The 20,330-nt window shown below is 41.6% G+C and overlaps 1 protein-coding gene across 1 annotated transcript in view; it reads left to right on the plus strand.

The window, feature by feature from the left end:
- klf7 (Kruppel like factor 7) overlaps window positions 1–19,875 on the plus strand; it is an 81,408-nt gene extending 61,533 nt beyond the window's left edge. The window contains exons 3-4 of the mRNA XM_023336776.1: window positions 7,603–7,726; window positions 16,363–19,875. Of these exons, the coding sequence (XP_023192544.1) occupies window positions 7,603–7,726; window positions 16,363–16,414 (176 nt within the window). The 3' untranslated portion in view covers window positions 16,415–19,875. The remainder of the gene's footprint in view (window positions 1–7,602; window positions 7,727–16,362) is intronic.
- The last annotated feature ends 455 nt before the right edge of the window (window positions 19,876–20,330 follow it).

Here is a 20,330-nt window from a genome sequence, read left to right on the forward strand (position 1 = left end):
ATCAGTGTTTCAATGCTGGAGCTTCAAATAATTATCTTCACTAGCAGCAAAGAGGTCTTGACCTTCCAAGCATGGAAACTTTGGTGAACAGCAATAACGACTGAACGACTTTCCGTGTGCTAACATGAAAAATCAAAAGTAAATCACAGTTCCAGATAGAGATAGTTGCAATTATTTTCTTTATTTTGACAGAAACAGTCCTCATGTTTAATTTTTATTTCATGGCTACATTTTTTTTGTATTAAAAAACAGCCAAGTGTTTTAGAAATTTAAATCAGATTTACACAAAAATTTACATATTGTCATAAAAAGTGACATTTTATATGATTTTAGACGTTGCAGACTTCAATGGGGGTTTTTTTAAACCTAAAAACATTTGAATGTATTTAGCTGTTCATGATGTAAATCCTGATCCTCAGGCATGTGGCTCACAGGTTGAAACACTGTTGTGATAACTCCGCTTAACCCCCTTCCCCTTCTCCCACCTGCAGCAGGGACCCTTCCAACCTCATGTGGAGTCGGGGTAACACCTTGCTGACCTCCCCCAACACCTGAACCCTCCTTCACCCTCCTCTGCACCCCCCACACCTGCCTTTAGCTTCCATCTCTCTTCCAATTGCTTATTTAGTTTAGGTTGCCAAGCAACTGCATCACACTCCTCCATAATTGGTTGGCGGCTGGTGGATTGTCCGTGCCTGTTAATCTGTCTCTCTGTCTCTCAGCCTCCCCCCTCCTCACGCTCCTCTCCTCTCTTTCTCTCAGTTGCTAGGTGACTTTATCATGCATCCCTGCCTTGCCGTGCTATAATTGGCTGCCGTCATGGTTGCTGTGGCGTTAGGCCCAGGCTGGCCTTGCTTCATTCCTCTAACAGTGTGTGTGTGTGTGTGTGTGGGTGTGTGTGTGTGTGTGTGTGTGTGTGTGTGTGTGTGTGTGTGTGTGTGTGTGTGTGTGTGTGTGTGTGTGTGTGTCTTCGCGGTGTGTGTTTGAGAGGGCTCCTATTGAAGGAAGATGAGGTTCTCTGGCCAATTACTGAAGACGGGTGTGAAACGTCCGCCTGTCTGGCACCTGCGCCCCTCACTACCCCCCAACTCACATTCCCTTTATCACACGCACACATGTAGGTTAATGGTGGAGTATTTCTCAGAAAAGATAAGCTGCCAAGTGGTTCGGTATTGTAGGTTGAATATAGCAGTTCTTAGAGACGAGAGGACTTTATGGAGTGAGTAGGAGGACTCACACTTACAGATGTAAGTGCTGAACATGGAGGATTTTGCTGCAGTTCTTCACAGGGCTTGAAGTAATCTGTTGTAGAATCACAGATTATAGCCTTTTTCACAGACGTAGCAAAGGATTACTCTCCCCTCGAAACAAAACGTAGGACAGTACAGATTTCTGTGTCTTTACAGGAAGTTAGAAATGACCAGGAGCTACATTGTTTATTTTTGGTTTCTTGTAACTGCATTATAACGTTTCAGCACTTAAAGTGAATAGTGACTCTACTGATTTGAGATCTAACAGCATGCTCAGCTCCTGGACAGGACGATGCATAAGTGGGACGAGGAATTTAAAAGATATTTAAGTTTTCGGGATCTCCTCTTTTGTTTAGATAAATAGTGTGAAGGTTTCAGAAACACACGCTTTGTTTTAAAAAAACTATTTTGTTGATGAGTCCTGCATAATTTGGTTTTCTGACTTTTGCAGGTCCAATGTGGTCCTAATAGAAACATTGGATATTTTTTTCATTTTACGTGTTTTCACAGCCAAACACGTAATTTAAGAGACAAATTCAATTTGTCTCTTAAATTCAGTTCAGCATAGAGTAATCCAGTTCAGATTTAATCAGTTAATATACACCAGATTGCACAACTCATTGAAAGGTACTCCAGACATACAAACAACTGGAGGTGAATGAGTCACTCGCAGGAGATCAATCAATTTCAGCATGGCACTACAACAGGATGCTGTCTGTGCATCTGTGAAATCCTACATAGTAAACTACTAGAGATATTCTAACAAAGTGGAAGCAAATGAGAATGACAACTGGATGCTGGGATTCTGAGATCCAAGTGGCCGCTAGCTTCCTGCAAAGCTAATAGCTAATAGCTACAGGCCTCTAAACTGTTAGACCTTGCAGTTCAGTCAAGAACAGCGCGTTGACACACAGTGGGTTTCCACGAACCAAAGAACTTAAAGTCTTTAATCACCAATCATCAGATCCAGTGATGTAAGGCACTGCCACTGGACTCTAGGGAAGGGGAGACATGTTGTCTGTTTATATAGTGTTTGTTTTATTCTATAAAAGACTAAATAATCATCCATACCAAAATAGTTTTTTTTAAATTTGTCCAGTTAATGTCGGCGGTGGTAGTGACTTTGGTATTCTGAGTTAATCTTAAGGATTTAAAGATCTTGCTAAGCTAGCCATGGACTGGTAATCTATGTTGCTTTTAAAATATCAAGCCATTAAAGCAAAAATAAGTTGGCTACATGTGATCAAGAATCAAGAATATCTATTTGATCAGGTATGTAAATAGATATTCTTGATCTCTATATTTATTGCTATAAAAATATCTTTGTGTCCACAGTTATATTAGTTTCAGTGCATGGATATACAAAAGTAGATTCATGGGGCTGTTTTTTATTGGTCTGTAGATATTTGAAGGTAAATTAACTTGAGATGAGACAAAAATCTGCAATTAAATTTTTTTCTCTCTCCTTTCTTTGCAAAACAATGTTGGGAGTGCAGTAAGTTCATGCTGGCTAGCTAATTAGCGTTGATGCCTGCTTTGGTAGCACCCTGCCTTAGGCTGTTTATTTTACCAAGAGGCACAATAACTCTTGCAACATTCACTTTTTCTTTTTATTACCATTTTTTCTTACTTTTTTGGGTGACTCTTGTTGTTTTCCAAGGCAAAAGGTTTGAGGAATTTTCTCTTCTTTTGCCCATACAAGGTAGGAAAGCAGGAATGCTGCTTAGCCTTTTATTAACCAGGGAGTATAGCTCTGGTTTCTCTTTAAAGGAACTTTATAAACAGCAGGAATAGTTTTACAAGCAATCTGAATGGACCTATTAACACAAAGATGGATGATTAACCAGAAACCAATCCAAGCCTACTCCAAACGCATTTAAATATATCTTTGCAGCATAAACCACACATAAGATACATAAACTGAGTTCCCCTTTATCAATTCACGACTTTGTGTCTCTGTGAAAGTGATTTAACCTGAGATATTCAAGGCATATCATAATGAAATACGGACAGCAGTGGGATGGTGCCGCGGTACCTGGGACTAATTAGATGCTCCTTTCCCTACGACCCAATAATACAGAATATTTTATTCAAAATCCATATTCACACACCAGCCAAAATGAAAGCGGTGCCACAGGAATCACCTGTCACCTAAAGAGCGCAATAAGGCGGCAATAAAAACCCAAATCCCGGTTGTTGAAGTCGGCTACAGACTGCATGAGAAACGACGGGGAGAATTTGAATATGGAAATCCGGGAGAGTGCAGCTCCTGATGCGTAGATAATTTAGTCCGAGAGCAACCGCAGTCGTGTTGTGTCTGTGGATAAAAGTCGTCTCCGATCAAAGAAACAGGCAAACTGTGGGGAAATAAAGGGAAGAAAAGGGGCAATCATTCACAGTGCGGTGTTCCTGTTCAACATCATCTTTTACGCTTCGTTGCATCACCTTGCTGTCAAAGCTGCAGAGTGGGCAGGTGTCGTTTTTCGGTCGTCTATCCTGATGGTTTGAATGTGGAATCAGTGGCGTTACAGTTTACTAAAGCAGTTCAGAGTTGACAGGTAGTTTCCTTTTCCTGTTACAGTGAAATGAAGAGGTTATGGTCTGGTGCTTTTTTCTCTTTTTTTTCCCACTCTGTTTCTTTGACATCTTGTTCCACTGCGTCAAAACAATAGGAGTTGTTTGTTCAGAGTATTACTTTGTGTTTCTTTATGTTTAAGGCATTTAACTGATAATCCTGGCAACAACAAAGTTTCTAGTGGCCTGATTTATTTCTGTAATGGTAACTAAGAGAGGAAACTAAATTTGGGTGGCGACTGAAACCATTTTCAGCTTGGTCGGCCAAGACCCTGGTGTTCAGCTGGCCAAAAAATCAAAAATATACTTTTTTCTGATTGTTGAATGAAAAATATTTAAGCGAGGTCAAACTAACAATACCCTTAAGTGTGGAGAATATTACTCAGTGAGGCATACCAAAAGTTAGTGATTTTCAGTTCCTGTGTGGGATTTAAAATTACATTGCTGGAAGTAGAGAAAGACTTAAAGGGAAGAATCTATTTTAAAAGAAACTGTAATTTAATACAAGATAGGATATTTCTACAGTTCAGCTCAGCAGAGAGCTAGACTTTCAAATGATAACAGGAAGGCTGACTGCAGTACAACAACGCTAATTTATCATTTGAGTTTATATTGAGTTTGGAAATGTTGGCAGCTTTTTGTAAATCTGAATTAAATTTAGGGATGCCACATGCCCCAATCAAGCTAATTGCTAGCTGATTGGGGCTACCTGTATCATGTTATCGAGCATAACATGATGAACTGTTCAAAATATCAACCACTGAATCATTTTTATCTTTGGTTCACATTAATATAATAACACAAGCTACAGTTTTAGGAATGCTAGCTGCCCCCAATCAAGCTAACTGCTAGCATAACATGATAAACTGTTCAAAAAATCCACCATTAATCATTTTATCTGTGATTCGCAATAAAATAATAATCCTGTTAGCAGCGACAGTTCTCTTATACACTGTGGGATGTTACTTTTGCTCTTAATGTAAATAAATAAGTGCTCAGTAGAAAGGCTGGAATGCTGTTCTCATGTCTTCCAATATTTTAGCCCTGAAAATGAGAATTAGCTAAAGTCGGTATCAGCAGATAAAAGACTCATAAAATCAGAGGTTAAAACCTGGGAATAATCAATAATCTCTGATAATAACATCAGACACCACACCACCCTGTCCTGCAGATCAAGCTAATGTTCTGCAGGGAACAGAGTCCCTTAGCATGCGCTGACAGTTTTTATTTCCATTCTGCCTTTAATGCGGGAAACAAAAACAAAAAAAACACAGTTCCATTTAACAACTGGATCACTTGTGGGCAAAAAGCTTTTTTATTGCGAATGTTTGGCTTTTCTACATGTTTCCTAATGCTTCAGACCACATTAGCTCCACTCAGCTGTGAATGTGTGCACGTTTGTCTTCTTAAGAGGATTGATGTGTGCTGTGAAAGGAGAAGAGGGGCTGGTGGGACATCTGGCTAACTGACTGTAAGCTGCCATATTACTGCCCATTAGGAATCATTAAAGCCCCGATTACAGTAACCACAGCCAGGAACATCAAGGGTACGTCAGGTTGTGACTTTTTTGTGGTCAATATTTCAAATATAGTTAATTTAAATGGTCATTTTGTTGTTGTTTGACTATAATGTAGAGTCTTTGTATGGAAATACATTTGAGCCAAGAGTATTCAGCTCTCGCAAGTCAAGTTTTGTGACTTTGTGCGATTGAATTTAAAGGAAGTTGAGGACTGCTGAACTTAAAAATATTATTTTGTGATCCAAGTTTACGTATTGTATTTGTGGGAAATATTTTTTTTGTTTGTCATTTAGTTCAGCAATCGGTGAAAAAGTGGGAAACCTGTCTGCCTTCTGCATGTTCCTCCTTGATGTAAAAATGCAATATTTGAATATATCTTTACATCTTCTTTGCTCAGATCGATTCAACATTCACAAGTCAAACAAACACTTTGTCGCATTTATATTGCTGAGGAAGTAAAGATAGCTATTTATTTATTTATCTGTCTATCTACATAGACAAGCTTGGTCATTTTCCCTTTTGCCCTTTTTCTCGCAGTTTCGTTTATTTTCAACATTTTTAATTGCTGACCGTTTTGTTCTGACCATGCATCAATTCGTGGCTCCGAAGGACATTTTGTTCCCGCTTTAACAACCGACTATTTAAAGTAATTTTCGATACTCTGCTACTAATTGTCTCCCACTAGAAAATAAGGCTTTTTGACTCATTTAGGTTCATTTAGGTTTTGTGAGAGTTTAAGTGGCCCAAAAAAGGAGTTAAAAGTCTAGATTAATAGACAAACAGTGTTATACAAGATTTTTGGAATAATAATATATCAGATAATGAAATAGTTTGAATTTAATTATATGCAGGATTTAAGCAATTTTGTTGGGGCATTTGCATAGATACAGTGAAAACATAAATGTGTACACATGGTTTAAGTAATTGTATGCCAATACTGTAGTTTGTTTACAGGACAGAAACACAAGCAAGGGGCAAATTACTGCATATGAAATGGAGTCTGATCTATTAAAGGGGTGAATTAACCTCAAAATATTAACACTTTTACACAACTGATGACATAGAAATTCTAAAGTAAATACATCGTATTGCATTCGACTGGGAAAGAAGTATGTTTTACTCTGAAGTCTTAGAGAGACAGCAGTCAAAAGTGAGATTTACCAGTTGCAGCATTATCCCTTTTGCCCAGGCCTGTTTTATTATTATGTTTTTTATTATTTTAATAATTGTGTGGAGCCGCATTTCAAAAACAATTTCCCTGCTTGATTTTCAGTAGATTTTTATCTATTATGACTTTTGTCAATTTGAAAGGATTTAATTTTGTCCAAATGTGTGTCCTTTTTGATAAATCACTGTCCAGTCAGTTGAAGCCAAAAGAAAGTGTACCAATATTTTGACCTTCTCGAAAGCTATTAGTTATTATGTTTATAATTATTATGCTTAATATCAAAATTGTTTGTTTTTTTAAATTACAGGAGTAAACCTGAATTATATTTGTTCTCCTCACTTTTTGTTTGCGTTATTAGTTTCTGAGTTGGAGTCCAGATTAACTGCTACCTCATCTGACCCAACACTTTGCACACGCAGGAGAAAATGCTTCACACAGAGATGCATCATCAGGTCCCATCTGAAGACAGCCTGCTCCTTCATGCCCCACACACACACACACACGCACACACACACACACACACACACGCACACCCCCACACACACACACACAGCTGGAAGGCTTTCTATCATGGTGAGATAACTACAGGCTGAGAACAATAGACCATCTCTTCTCCCATCTGGTGAACCGGAGGATGAAACTTCATTTACATTTCAGCCCCCCTCAGACACACTCCCTCCACTACCAGCTCACTCCTCTGTGTGTGGGTGCGTGCGTGTATGTGTGTGTGTTTGTGTTCTTGTGCATGGATGGGCGGAGGTGTGGTAATAAAGGGAACAAAACGAGATTCATTTCAGGGTGAATTTGGGATTATGAATTAACATGCTGCAGTGCTGAAAGACTTCATTTACAGCTAATTGAGTGTGTTGGCTCATTAAAATGGCTGTTGTGTAAAACTGCTCTGCTTGGCCGCCCCTGGGCCGGGTAGCAATGTGTGTGTGTGTGTGTGTGTGTGTTTTTTTGGAGAAAAACTTAGGGGTGGTAACCTGCATATTATTGAACAGCTGTAGTTTAGACGTGTGAAATTAGATGAGGAAATTGTAATAAAATGTGACACCTTCTGCTCTTTTTCTCCCTTTCCTCGCTGTCAGGTGAGAAGCCCTATAAGTGCTCATGGGAGGGCTGCGAGTGGCGCTTTGCCCGCAGCGACGAGCTGACGCGACACTACCGCAAACACACCGGAGCGAAGCCATTCAAGTGCAACCACTGCGACAGGTAAACACTCGCTTCCTTTCATTCACACAGATTACTACCAAGCACACTGCACCGTTTGCATTTGTGGGACGTCTTAAGGTAACAAGGATCAATGTTTATCCTACAACTAGAGGCACAGCGGGTCAATTTGAGACCCTTCTCCTTCCTCCTGACGGTGTCCGTATCCGTTTTACATTTTGTCACTTTAGAAACTGACATTTTTAATGTATTTTAGTGGGATTTTTTGTGAAGGACAACATAAGTGGAATTTGATTGGGAAGTGGAAGGAGCCCCTTTTCCTCTGCTTTAATCAAACTCTAATTCGTTTGCCTAGAAAGTCCAGTTTGTTTGGACAATCAGACTGGACTGCCTATTGCCTAATCGAACTCTGGACTGCCTACAAACCCAGGTCTCGGTTCGATTAAAGCGAACTCTGGTGCGGTTCGGCTGCATATGTGAATGCCAAGCAGGACGTAAGCTATAGCGCAGAGAATTCTGGGTAAATACAGCCAAATCAAACGTGAGACTCTAACGCTAGCGGGAGAAGTGGCTCGCGGTCTGTTACCAAAGATAAAAGAGAAATTCTACAACCGCTAAAACCTGACACTACTCCATTTTTGTTGACATTTCTCTAAGAAGGAAGTGTCTTCTTCAAAAGGTTTTGTTTGCTTCTGTGGTTGTTGGTGCAGCGCCACCACAATTTGGATTGTTTGCCACAGTGCAGTGTGAAAACAAACCACAATAGTCATCTCACTGTTGGCAACTCATCAACTTTCTTGCTGCATTTAGCAACATTTTAGACAAAAAAAATTTGGTAGAATCAGAATCGGCAGGTCAGGATTTTTAATAGATCGATAATCGGTGATCGGCCAGAAAACTGCAATCGGTGCACCCCGAATCACAATGAATTATAAGAGTTAAGCTGGCCATCAAAATTTGAAAAGCAAATTTCCCGATTATAAAATGACCAAGAGATCCCCCTAAGCTATCTACCTCAGCTGACAGACTGAGCAAAGAAATCCCGACTCAGAGAAGCAGCCACGGGGCTAAGATGGAAAGCTGCACAGCTCAGGTGGGAGGACGTTTCCAAAGGGACAAATATTAGTTAAAGACTCCACAAAACTGGACTTTTTGAGAGAGTGGCAAGACAGATGGTGTTGAAAAAAAACTCATAACAAATCCACTTTATACCACAAGCCATGTAAAAGCACGACAAACCAAAGGAAGGAGGAGATTTGGTCAGTTAGACCAACAACCTAACTTGCTGGTCTAAAGTCTACATTTTTCAGAGAACTAACACTGTACATAATCCTTAGCACACAACTCCCATTGTGAGACATGGCAGTGGCCGCATCATGCTGTGGGGAAGCCCCTCTGTAGTAAAGTGTGGGACAATGACCTTAAAGATGTAGCTAGAGCTCTATTGAAAACTAATTTCTGTGTTAGAATGGTGCAGACCTAAACTTAACACCTGATTTTTCACCAAGGCTCTCCAACCAATCTGACCAAAAAATACGATCAAATTTCAGTCTTTACTTAATTCTCAAGATTTTATTTATACTCAAAATCAACTTTTAAACCATTTCTAAGCCTTGCTTTCTGCCAATCACAATTATGTTTGGCTTGTGTTGGGGAAAGCAACACAGTCTGTATGCATTTTCAAAAAGAGCATCATCCATTGTCTCCCGTTTTGCAGCAACTCTCCGCCAGCTAAAAAGCCACATCACTTAACTCGCAACAAAACATGTTCAAGCTGACATTTGAAGTAGCTCAAATAAGCCTCTAAATTAAGTTTCTCATTTTATTTCATCTCTGTTTGTTATAGCGGAAGAATGATGGGAACAGTTTGCTGTCATATCGCTGTACGACAGCCCTTCTCTCTGTAGAAGCTGCCTCTGAACGTTGGGTTTTAATGCATTCAAAGCAGCAGGGAATCAGACAGCTTCTTTGACAAATGATAAATAAAACAACATTTTTCATCCAGCCTCAATCTACAGGCGTCACATGCGGCGCTCGGGGATTGTAATGATCCATAACAAATTTCTTCTCTGTTATTTTTACACAGAAGAAAGATCAAGTTTTTTTTTGTTTTTTTTTTTTAAGTAATAAACAAAAGATTGCAAATTAGTGGTTTTGCATTGTGAACGTTTTCTTAAGAGAGGCTGTGCGCCTTCAGCAGCTGCGAAGGAGCAGCTCAGAGGGGAGATTTTTATCTTGAAGAGTGATAAATATTCAACACTGCAGCTCACGGTGTAGTCAATTTAATGATAAGGAACGCTATTACTCTAAATTAAGTTGGTTCTTAGCGGATTTATATTGCGAAAGGGAGAGAAGGAAAGACGTGGGTGTGAGGCAGGTTTGCGCACGGAAATTGACTACAGATGTATGTACCGTGCTTTCCCAATCGATCCCGAATCAATTTGTTTGTTGCACTGACTCGTGTCCGGTCCAATTTGAAGGAAAACAAAGCCGAAGCTGACGGGAGGGTGTTTGTTTTCTTTTCTTTGTTTTTGAACCAAAGACAGACTGAAAGACTACCACACCAAAGCCGGAGCTGTATTTGTGAGTCACATTGTCACTATTTTAGTTTTTGCTTCTCAAGGTTGGAGGTGTGTGTGTGGGGGGGCGTGTGTGCGTGTGTGTGTGCTTACTCATGCCCTTGTTAAATGGATTCAGGCTATTGGCAAGCAGGTCGCAGCTAATTGAGTGGCACCAGATGCCAGCTCCACTTGAACATGCACTCCCACTCTGTGTGTGTGTGTGTGTGTGTGTGTGTGTGTGTGTGTGTGTGTGTGTGTGTGTGTGTGTGTGTGTGTGTGTGTGTGTGTGTGTGTGTGTGTGTGTGTGTGTGTGTGTGTGTGTGTGTGTGTGCCTGCACTACCTCCCAATTTATTTCACACACACCAACTTTCACCCGAGAGAGAGTGTAATTGGCTGTTGTGGGTTCCCTCTAGTTTTGGTTTAACACGTAAACCCCCAAAGAAACCTGCTGGAAGCGTCTAATCCAGGCTGGGAGCTGGGGCCGCATTAGATCCTATTTAAAAAAAAAACAGAAATGCAAAGTCATTTTGTGTTGCATGAATTAATATATGCATACAGATATACAACTATGGCAAAAACAGCTTGTCTGATGTCATAGATTTTTGGCTTTAATCAATACTTTGTCCTTTTTTTTTTACACATTTAAGTCGTTCAACTTCAAAACGTAAACGTTCTCAAAATGTTGGGCTCCCACTATTCTCTGAACTAAAACATCCCAGCATTTCTACTCGGAGATGAATTCACCTACATGCACAGTAAGCCAGATCAGGTCGCGGGGTCATCGGGTTCATTAGGAAGCCCGAACATCCCTCTTCCCAGCGACTATGTACAGAGAAATGCACTCAGGAGGGATCTTTGTCAAATTCTCCAACCACCTCGGCTGATTCCTTACGATGTGGATGAGAAGAGACAGATTAGCACAGATTACGGCGGACTTTTTTCCCCTCGAAAATTCAGAGAAAAAAATCTCACGAGTTTTCTTTTCTCTTTGTGACGTAAATTCGTCTCCTTAGATTTTCCAGGAAGTTTTTTTTGTGGTGGATGCTCATTGTCTTTCTGAAATCAAATGGTAAAAACTTTGTCTATTTTACACAATATCAAAGTCTACTTGTGAAGCGTTCTGGTGTAATTGTCTCGTGTACTCATAATAATATCACATAGGCAGCCTCATAAGTTGTTTTTTTGCTTGTGCTTAAATTCCAAAAATACATTCAAATATGCTTAATGGAGTCGAGAGTTTCGCATAATTCACACAAACGCTAAAGTACATCTGCGATGGGAGGAGTCCAGCAAATATTACCATGAGAATAGCAAAAAGTGGCAGCCAGAGAAGTTAATATTTGATAAAATGTTCAGTCTGACAGTATTTCCCCAGAGGACACACACACACACACGCCCACACACACCCACACACACACACACACACAAGTATGTTATTAATTCTGACTAATCAAGCAAAGACCCCCCGATGTTTCCGTGGAGCAGCAAGGAGGAGTGATGGGGGGGGGAGAACAAAAAAACAAAAAAGAAGAAAAAAAAGAGAGTCAAGATGAAGAAAGGAAGCTAAGAAGGAAGTCTGTGTGTGTGTTTCAGGAGATTGAGAGTGGGAGGTTACCAGCTGGAGTAGCCGCTACGCCAGCCCCCTTTCCAACAGTGACACAGTAACTGGGATGACCATCTGTCCAGCCGCACACACACACACACACACGCCAACACACACGCCTACACACGCATACATGCAGAGAGATCAGTGAAGGTGTTACAGTAGGTACCACATGGCTGGCTGGGAGCTAAAAGGAAACAGTAGACCCTGAGACAACAGAGAGCAGAGTTCAGCTGTAAAAGCGCTCATTGTTTACCGTAAGGACTCAACGCGTCCAACCGCGTTCTGTCTACGCCATGTGGTTTCAGCTGATCCCTGGAACCTGTTGCCATTGCTAAAACACCAAAAACAATAAATAATAATAAAAAAACAAGACCAGAGAGAAAAAAAAAGATGTTTGCCCTTGTTGTGCTGGTATACTCGCTTGGCAAAAAAGATTTCTACTTTTTTTGTTTTTGGCATCTTCAAAACTTGCATTGTAGCTGCGATCCAGTCAGCGGCGACTAATCGGTGTTCTGGCACAATCTCAGGTTGCTGGGAATCTGGACATTTATGCTGTCGCCACACACATTCAGAGGCTGTTATTGTTGTTTTGGTTGCCTAAAAGGATTGGACATAACGTCGCCTTGATTTAATTGTTTAGATGTTTGTGACAGTGCCAAGTGGTCATCCAGAAGGATAAAAACAGGAAGAAAAAGCATGCATGGATTACATTCACAATGGGCCCCCAGTTTCCCCCCAGAAAACGTCCTAAGTCCGGTGGTTGGGTGCCAGGGCAGTGCAGTCATTCGTCCAGCAGCCCGTTGTGTTTTTGAGTTAAAAAATATTTAAAGTTGACAGAAAATTTGGACTTAAATAAATAAGCAATGCTTAGCCTGGTGGGGGCTCAAGTAAAGCCCAGTAGCCCGCCAGGCTTAAAACACTCTGGGGGAAACCCTGGGTTAGGGAACAGCCAATGTGAGACTCCCTCTAAAATGCTTATAGCTGCCTACATTAATAGCCGAGTCACCTTAATATTCATTAATATTCACAGTGGAATCTGACTTATCTCTACCTAATAACCCAACATCCTGGTTTTCTATTGGTCTAAGCTAAGTCACAGAGCAGGGTCAGCAGATGCTGAGCTGTATAATAAGCAGATGTTGTGAACTTACCGCAGATGCATTAGCAACAGTATGTACCTCCAGACTTTATGTGGCCATAAGTTTGAATTTATAACAGCTTGCTGAGAGTTTCCTGGACTTTACCTTTGGGAAAATAGGTGCGTCCAATCGTACATCTCTGAGTACAGTGCAACGTGTTGGCTGCGGTGTGTGAAGCATGTCACCACTGGACTCCATGTGGATCTCTTGAGCGATGAATTATGCGTCTTTGTCTGCCAATTCAGTGGATGAATCTGGGTCTGGCAGTTAGAACGGCACATTTCAAGCATAAGGTTTTTGACTATTGTTTAAGAAGAAACACTTAGTTCTTCAACATCCCAAGAGATTCTGGATGACTTATCCTCGCAACTTTGAGCGAACAGTTTGGACGCTCACAGTCACGTCGATCCAACACGACTGCACCAGGTGCATAAAAACACGAATGAGCACGTCTGGCGTGGATCTCAACCTGACAAAACACTTTAGTGATGAATCAGAGGAGAGACTGCGATGAAGATCTCTTGGTCCGACCACAGATGAGAACTAGCCTTCGTGGCTAATGCTAGCACATTTTGCAATGTGCATTGTCCCTTTAAACAACCTCTCACCTGCACTTCTGGGAGAAGGCTTCACATCTAAACCTTGCGGAAAGTCTTCGCTGAAGAGTTGGAGCTGCTATGGTTGCAATAGGAAGGCTAACATCACATTACATCTACCGGAGGAAGAATGGGATGCAACTCAAGTTTACATGTTAGTTGATGGCATCTTTTAGAAATGTAATATATCTTCACACTTAAGCTAAATTACATAAAAAACCAAGTCTTGGACAGATTCTTCGCTTACATCAGCTTTAGTTCAAGTTCGTTAACTCAAAACTCACTAAACAAGACGAACTTTTGTTCTGTTTTATGTTTAGCAGTTGGTTGGATGTTGTTGGGTTTTTTTTTTTTTTTATTAAATAGATCTTGTAGGTGTTTTTGATTGCGATTCCACGATAAGCAAACCTTTAGTTGCATCAAAACACAGGTTTTGCTTTAAACTGACTTGCTTTGCGTTGAACGCGGAGGGGAAACCTCTGGTTGACGATCCCAGCTTGCTTGCAGGTTCAGAGCGGCTCGGTGAGAACCGACACCCGGTGGTGGCGGGGTTTTAATTGAGGCTGCCCGCAGAATCCGCATCATTCACCGCAGAGTCGGTGAAATTAAGCTATTGATTTTCCTTTTGAGTATTCATCTGTGTGTCTACTCATATCTGGATGGAGCAACAAGCGAAAAAGACAAAGAGTAGGATCGACTAATTAATAATGAATTTAGCCTCTGGCAAATTGAATTTGTAATTTCTCACCCGTTCCTCTTCTCCTTTAGTTGAATCGCTCGTCTTGAATATTACAGACGGCGTTCAACATTTAATACTCTCACAACCCATAAAGCGCACGTTGTAAAACCGAACTGCTTGTGGCTTTATTGTATTTTTATTTTTATTTTTTTCAAATAAAAAAAGCCATCACCTGGTTTTATGTCACCAGCTGCAGCGTGTTAAATGGTCCAGCCGCAGCCCCGCCTGTTCACTCTGCATATCTAATTAGTCTCTGCAGTTGCATTTCCCTCTGAGCTGGAGGAGTCGTGGAGGGTCTGGCTGTGATTTACGGCCATGACGGAGGCATGTTTAGGAAAATCAGTGAAGCCGAATTGGGCTTTTTTTTTTTTTTTTTACTCGTCGTGAGATCTTGGCACGGCTCGCGCATGACTACGAAGCGGGTCGGCTTCAATGCAGCCGTTTCGTAACTACGGGACTATCATCTCTGCACTTGTTTGTGACACAGATTGTGGCTGTTTTTACTCTGGCCGCCGGCCCGGTGTTTAGCTCCAGATGCATTTGTCATCTTCGTTTCGATAAGAATCATCCTCGACTGGCTCTGAAGCGGCTCTTGAGTAAGAATGGAGTGCAGCATTTTGCTTTTTGACCATCAGTTATGACGTCTGGAAGTGCGGTGCTTTTATTTTTATACCGTTTGATTACTTCCATTGACATCGACAGACCTTCTAAAAGTCTTGATGAAAGCTAGTTCATTTGTTTGATCGTTGTTTTTATTTGTTTTTACTCCCAAAGGCTCTCTGGCACATCACGAGGGAGCAATGTGCTATTTCTTTTTAAAAAATTTTATTTATTAACTAATCAATCAACACATTACTAAGTACAGCACAGATACCACTGAACAAAATCATCTGTCTTGTCGCCATGAGCAATTAATCACATGATAAATTAAAACAGGCTCAATAATATCCATTTGCATGATTTATTGTTTTTCTTTTTTTCTCCCTCTTTCTACCAAAAGCTAGAGGGCAAAAAGTCTTCAGTCTGGTGCTTTGGTCTCAACTAGCCTGTTTTTGAAGGCAAAGTTGTCCTTCATAATCATTTTGTAGTTTGTTGTTTTTGTTTATTTATTTTGGATATTTAAAATGTCTTCCAGTTCCAGTGTTAAAATGTTCATTTAGAATTTAAAGTTTGATGTTTGAGAATATGTTTTTTTTTTTTACATTATAGCCATTCAATTCCTACTGCATCGCATCGTTTATCGCGATAACCTCTGGGACAATTTATCGTCCAGTAAAATGTTGTCATTGTGACAGATCTGTTGATGCGTATTAACATGTTTAGGCTATCAAAATATGCAGTTATACATGCGTTTAGGCAGGGCTGCAAGCATTCACTGACTTTAGCGAAACACGGGTATCGGGGGTCAGGGTCTGTGGTTTCTGACCCCCGCAAATACAAGTGTTTCTTTTTGTGTGACATAGAAAACAAACATCATGTTGGGGATTTATTACAATGACATAACTTTCTCAGTCCAAATTGTTGGAAGACAACATTGTCAAAGAAGTTGCAGACAGCTTGCACAGTTTCTAGACTGGCTGGATTCTGGTGACTAAAATGGAGCAAGAAGAGGATCTGTGATCAGCCCAGGAGAGGCCCACCATCTCAACAACGTGAGAGCATTTTTCCCAAATCCAGAGATAAGATACGGGTGTTTTGCGGGCTGGAAGTGTGAGCTACTTCCAGCATAGCACGTGCTTCCAGTGGGAAGTTGACGAAACATTGGATTATGGAAATGTCTCTGAAAGTACACAGAGCCGGTGGGTATTAAAGAGGTCTGGCATGTGGCGCAGTTGGAGCCAACAAATCCAGATTTTGGCATTGATCAGCAGACTCCCAGGCCTAATAAATTAGTTGTTTTATTCAAATCAATGTTGTAATTGTTGCTGCATTCCCTTCGGATGCTGTTTTTTTTTTTTTTTTTTTTTTTTTTTTCCTGCTGCCTCCTAACTTCCCGGATTTGCTGTCTCACACCGTTTCTCTGCTTCGCTCCGCAGGTGTTTCTCTCGATCGGACCATCTGGCCCTGCACATGAAGAGGCACATCTGAGGGTCGGAAAGGAGAGGAGTGGACGAGGAAGACGACTGGTGGAGGATGAAGAGGAGTAGTGGCAGGAGAGAGGAATGGCCGGAGAAGCTACAAAACCGTTAAAGAGCAAAAACCCTCAACGGTTGCTTCGAGGATCTCCATCGGAGAAGAGGGGGGAAAGGAGGAGACGAGGAGTAGCTAGATTGTTGTTTTTCTTTAATATTACACATTCACATTTTGCAGCAGTACACACTTCGCACATCCGTCTTCTATTGCATCATCCCGGTGAACCCTGGCTGCTCTTGCGCAGCTCGCGGGTCTTGGACACTGCCAAACCGTGCTTGAGTCGCTCGACGAAACACTCCGCCGCCTTACTTTCTTTCTGTGTATTCAACCCGTTTAAATTAGTGAGTCATTTTGGTGAAGAAGCAGTCCAGCGGGGTCGGGGGGGAAAGTCTTTAATATTCACTTAGTCAGTGCTTTCAAATACTCAATGTTTTTTTCTTGCCGTTTTTCTTTTTTTTGTGTGTGTTCTCTTTCCTACATGAAACACATGAGGAAATATCATCCGCCGCACTCAGCTGCAATCTATGTGGGAGAAAAACAACAACGACGCGGCGTCTGCGGGGAGAGACGCCATGCGGATCGAGACTGACAATCGACGCCCCTCTCCACCCCCTCTCTCGCCCGACGGGGCGTTTCGGGGCGTTCGTGGGAAATCGGTCAGCAGATGCTGCTGCAGCTCTCAGGCTCTCCTCCGAAGAAAAAATAAAAGGGGGAGTTCGCATCTCTCGACCTTCGCCGAGACGCCTGCCGCCTCCGCGGGCCATCCGACAGAATTGCGCAGCGACACTTTCTTCCCGTTTTTTTTCTACTTTAAAGAACAATAATCCTTCTTATTGCTATACATAATTTTGGAAAAAGGAAAAAAAAAAGAAAAAGAAAAAAGTAAGACATTTTTGCGCTTTTCTCTCTTGGAGAAAACTTCTTAGAGCTCACTGAAATGTTAGAGGAAAGACTGGATGTCTAAGGTGACTTCAACAAAATGTGTGGGAAGCGAAGGAGAGCGTTGTTGGTCTTTTTTTTATTATTCCCGTGCGCTCTGACTCTGCAGACTGTGTGAGCAGCCGATGGATGGGGTGAAAGAAAGAAAAAAAACTGAAACAGCTCAGAGTAAAGGATCGGTGTTTTATTTGGACTGAAATAAAAGCAAAAGGCAGAGAGGTCTTCATTTTTTTTTCTCTCTCTCTGGCACTCTTTCTGCCCTGCAACCCAACACAGCTCAAACACAGAACAACAAACCCCAGGATGACCTCCCGCGTTCTTAAGAGGGAGGACTCGCTCGCGTAAAAAAACTGGCAAACTTTTTTTTTATTATTCATTAGTCTCTTCTTTTATTCTGAAAGTCATCCATGTGCGTTTCCACCAACTCAGAGGATCCATCTTCCTGGCAGCACTGCAGGGTGAGAACTGGGGCTCAGAGAGCTGCTGTTTTGCTTTTTGCTTCTTTTTTTTCTCCCGCACATGGGACTGAAGATGCCAGCTTTCACGTTCGTATGTTGGTTTTGGACAGAACTGGTCACACGGACCCCGGCGACTTCGCCCGTTTTGTATCCATTAACTGCACTTACTTATTTTATTTTAATGTTATCTGTGATTTTTTTTCTACAGCTTAAAATAAAAAAGAAAAAATGAAACAATGGAAAAAAAAACTATAAAAGACTGTTAGAAATACTACACAAAAAACAGCTCTTTCTCTCTCTTCACACTTTGCATACAGAACAAGCACATGTACTCCGTCAACACACACACATACACACACATTTTGCAGTTCCTACGCTCCTGGCGCCTCTCAAGATAAGACTAATAAGAAATAGAAAAATAATTATTAAGCTAATGAAGAGAGTTGGAAAACAAAACGCAGCATGGCAGGCTTTATTGCAAACACACACACACACACACACGCCGGCTCACGAACACACACAGACAGACAGACTCACACTCTTCGTGGAATTACATGTTCTGTTCCCAAATCTTTTTTCACAGTAGGAATTTAGCAACTGTTGTTTGGTGGAAGAGTATCTTAGCTCTCGGCTGGAGGTAACAATCCCAAATCCTTTTGAAGTGAGAAATCGGCTTGTTCTCAGCTCCAACAGTCACCCACAGAAACCCTCGCTGCAGTCTGCGCCTCGTGTTTAATCGGTTCCTGTACCGCAGGACGCGGGTTGTGTCGTCGTTGGCGACGGTCGGTGTTTTGTAGTCGGCGGGTGGGAGGGCGGCTAAACGGTAAAACAAGTGAAGCAGATAAAATCGTAAAACCGGTAAAAAAAAAACAACAAACGTTGTCAGCTAGCTGCTTCTGTAAAATGTGGTTTCTTGGGAAAGTCTCCAGAAACGTCGATTGGAAATTGGAAATCAGCATCTGAATTCCCAAGTGCAGGTTCGATTCGACAAAGGAGGCTGAGCAGCATTCATTTAGAAACTTGGAACCCGAACCTTCCAGCGCTGCCCACTCGGAGTGCATTTGGCCAGTTCTACGACGACATCGACTACGATGAGTGTTTAAAAACTCAAAAACAAAGCTTTTAAAAGGGGCTGTGTGTAATTTTTAAAGCCAGCTTTTGTTAGAAGATTATAAGGAGTTACCTGCAGCATACAGCTTCATTTAGAATAAATCCAGATTAGTTGGTCTCGGGGCTGGACGCTGTAAGCCAGTCCCAGAGGGAACAAGATCAAATGGGATCTTTTCTTTTTTAAAACCAATCCAATCGCCACCTCAATTTCCTGTCAATAATCGTCACATTCTGTGTGGTTAGATGAATGATTTAAATATTTCCAGAATAACATTTGCATAGACTGATATGTCATTTCTCAGTCCAGAGTTGGTATTGAGATGTTAAAAGTCCACCTTGGTCACCACCTAATTTAGGTTTACACTAAATGTGTAAACCTAAAATCTACACTTTAGGTGTAACCTAAAGTGTAGATTTTAGGTTATCAATAAGAAAAGATATTAATTTTTCTTACCTAAAAAGTTAATCTTTTCAAGTAAGATATTAACTGCTTACAATCTATTAACAGAACCCCTGAACTCTCTCCTTTGAGTTTTCAATGCCTAGAAAATTATGCCTTTTTTTTTTTGGTCAATGCTCAGAATTTGGGAGAATGATTCCAAAACAACAAAATTAAACTTGTCAACGGAAAATCCGAGCGGATCCCCTTGACGTCGCTCCCTAAATTATGCAGAATCTCTTGCCGTCGTTCATTTATGAATTTTTAACCAACGTTCACAGAAATACCTAGGAATTTGTTGCTTCACCGGGAAAACTCTCCTCCGTCTGTCGGATCACCTGCTGGGTTTTCAGGACCGCGCTCCTTCTTTCGTCTATGCGACCCGAATGCGAACGACATTAAAAACCTACATAAAATATCAGGATCACGCATCTCTGAATGCCGACTTTCTTTGCTCAGTGGTTGCAGGGAAAAAAAAAACAAAAAACAAAAAACACGAGCCTCGCAATCCGGGGGCTTTCAACGCCAACGCTCTCACGGCTGCTCCATCCGCCCACCAACACCTACATGCCCTGTAGCAGACAGTCCAACGCTCGCTGATGCAGCTGGGTGAGGGCGCAGGTTCCTGAAGCTGGTCGGGGGGGCGAGGGAGGATTTCGACTCCCAGCATGCCCAGTCATTGTGCCAGTTGGCCTTGCCAGCATTCATTAGGTGAAACGGTGGAGAAAAAGAAAGCCCCCTGAAGGGTGGAGGACAGGTAGGCAGGGTAGAGGGGGGTGTGGGGGGGGGGGGTGTATATATATACGGTGCAGCTTTGAACAATCGATACCAAAAACCTCCAGCGTGGAACTGCCCTTCAGCCACGGGCAGAGTCTCTCCGGTCAGAGGAGACCAGCGGGGCGCCGCCTCCGTACGAGTCCTGTGT

Source organism: Xiphophorus maculatus, chromosome 7 (assembly GCF_002775205.1).
Source record: "Xiphophorus maculatus strain JP 163 A chromosome 7, X_maculatus-5.0-male, whole genome shotgun sequence".
NCBI classification, from domain to species: domain Eukaryota; kingdom Metazoa; phylum Chordata; class Actinopteri; order Cyprinodontiformes; family Poeciliidae; genus Xiphophorus; species Xiphophorus maculatus.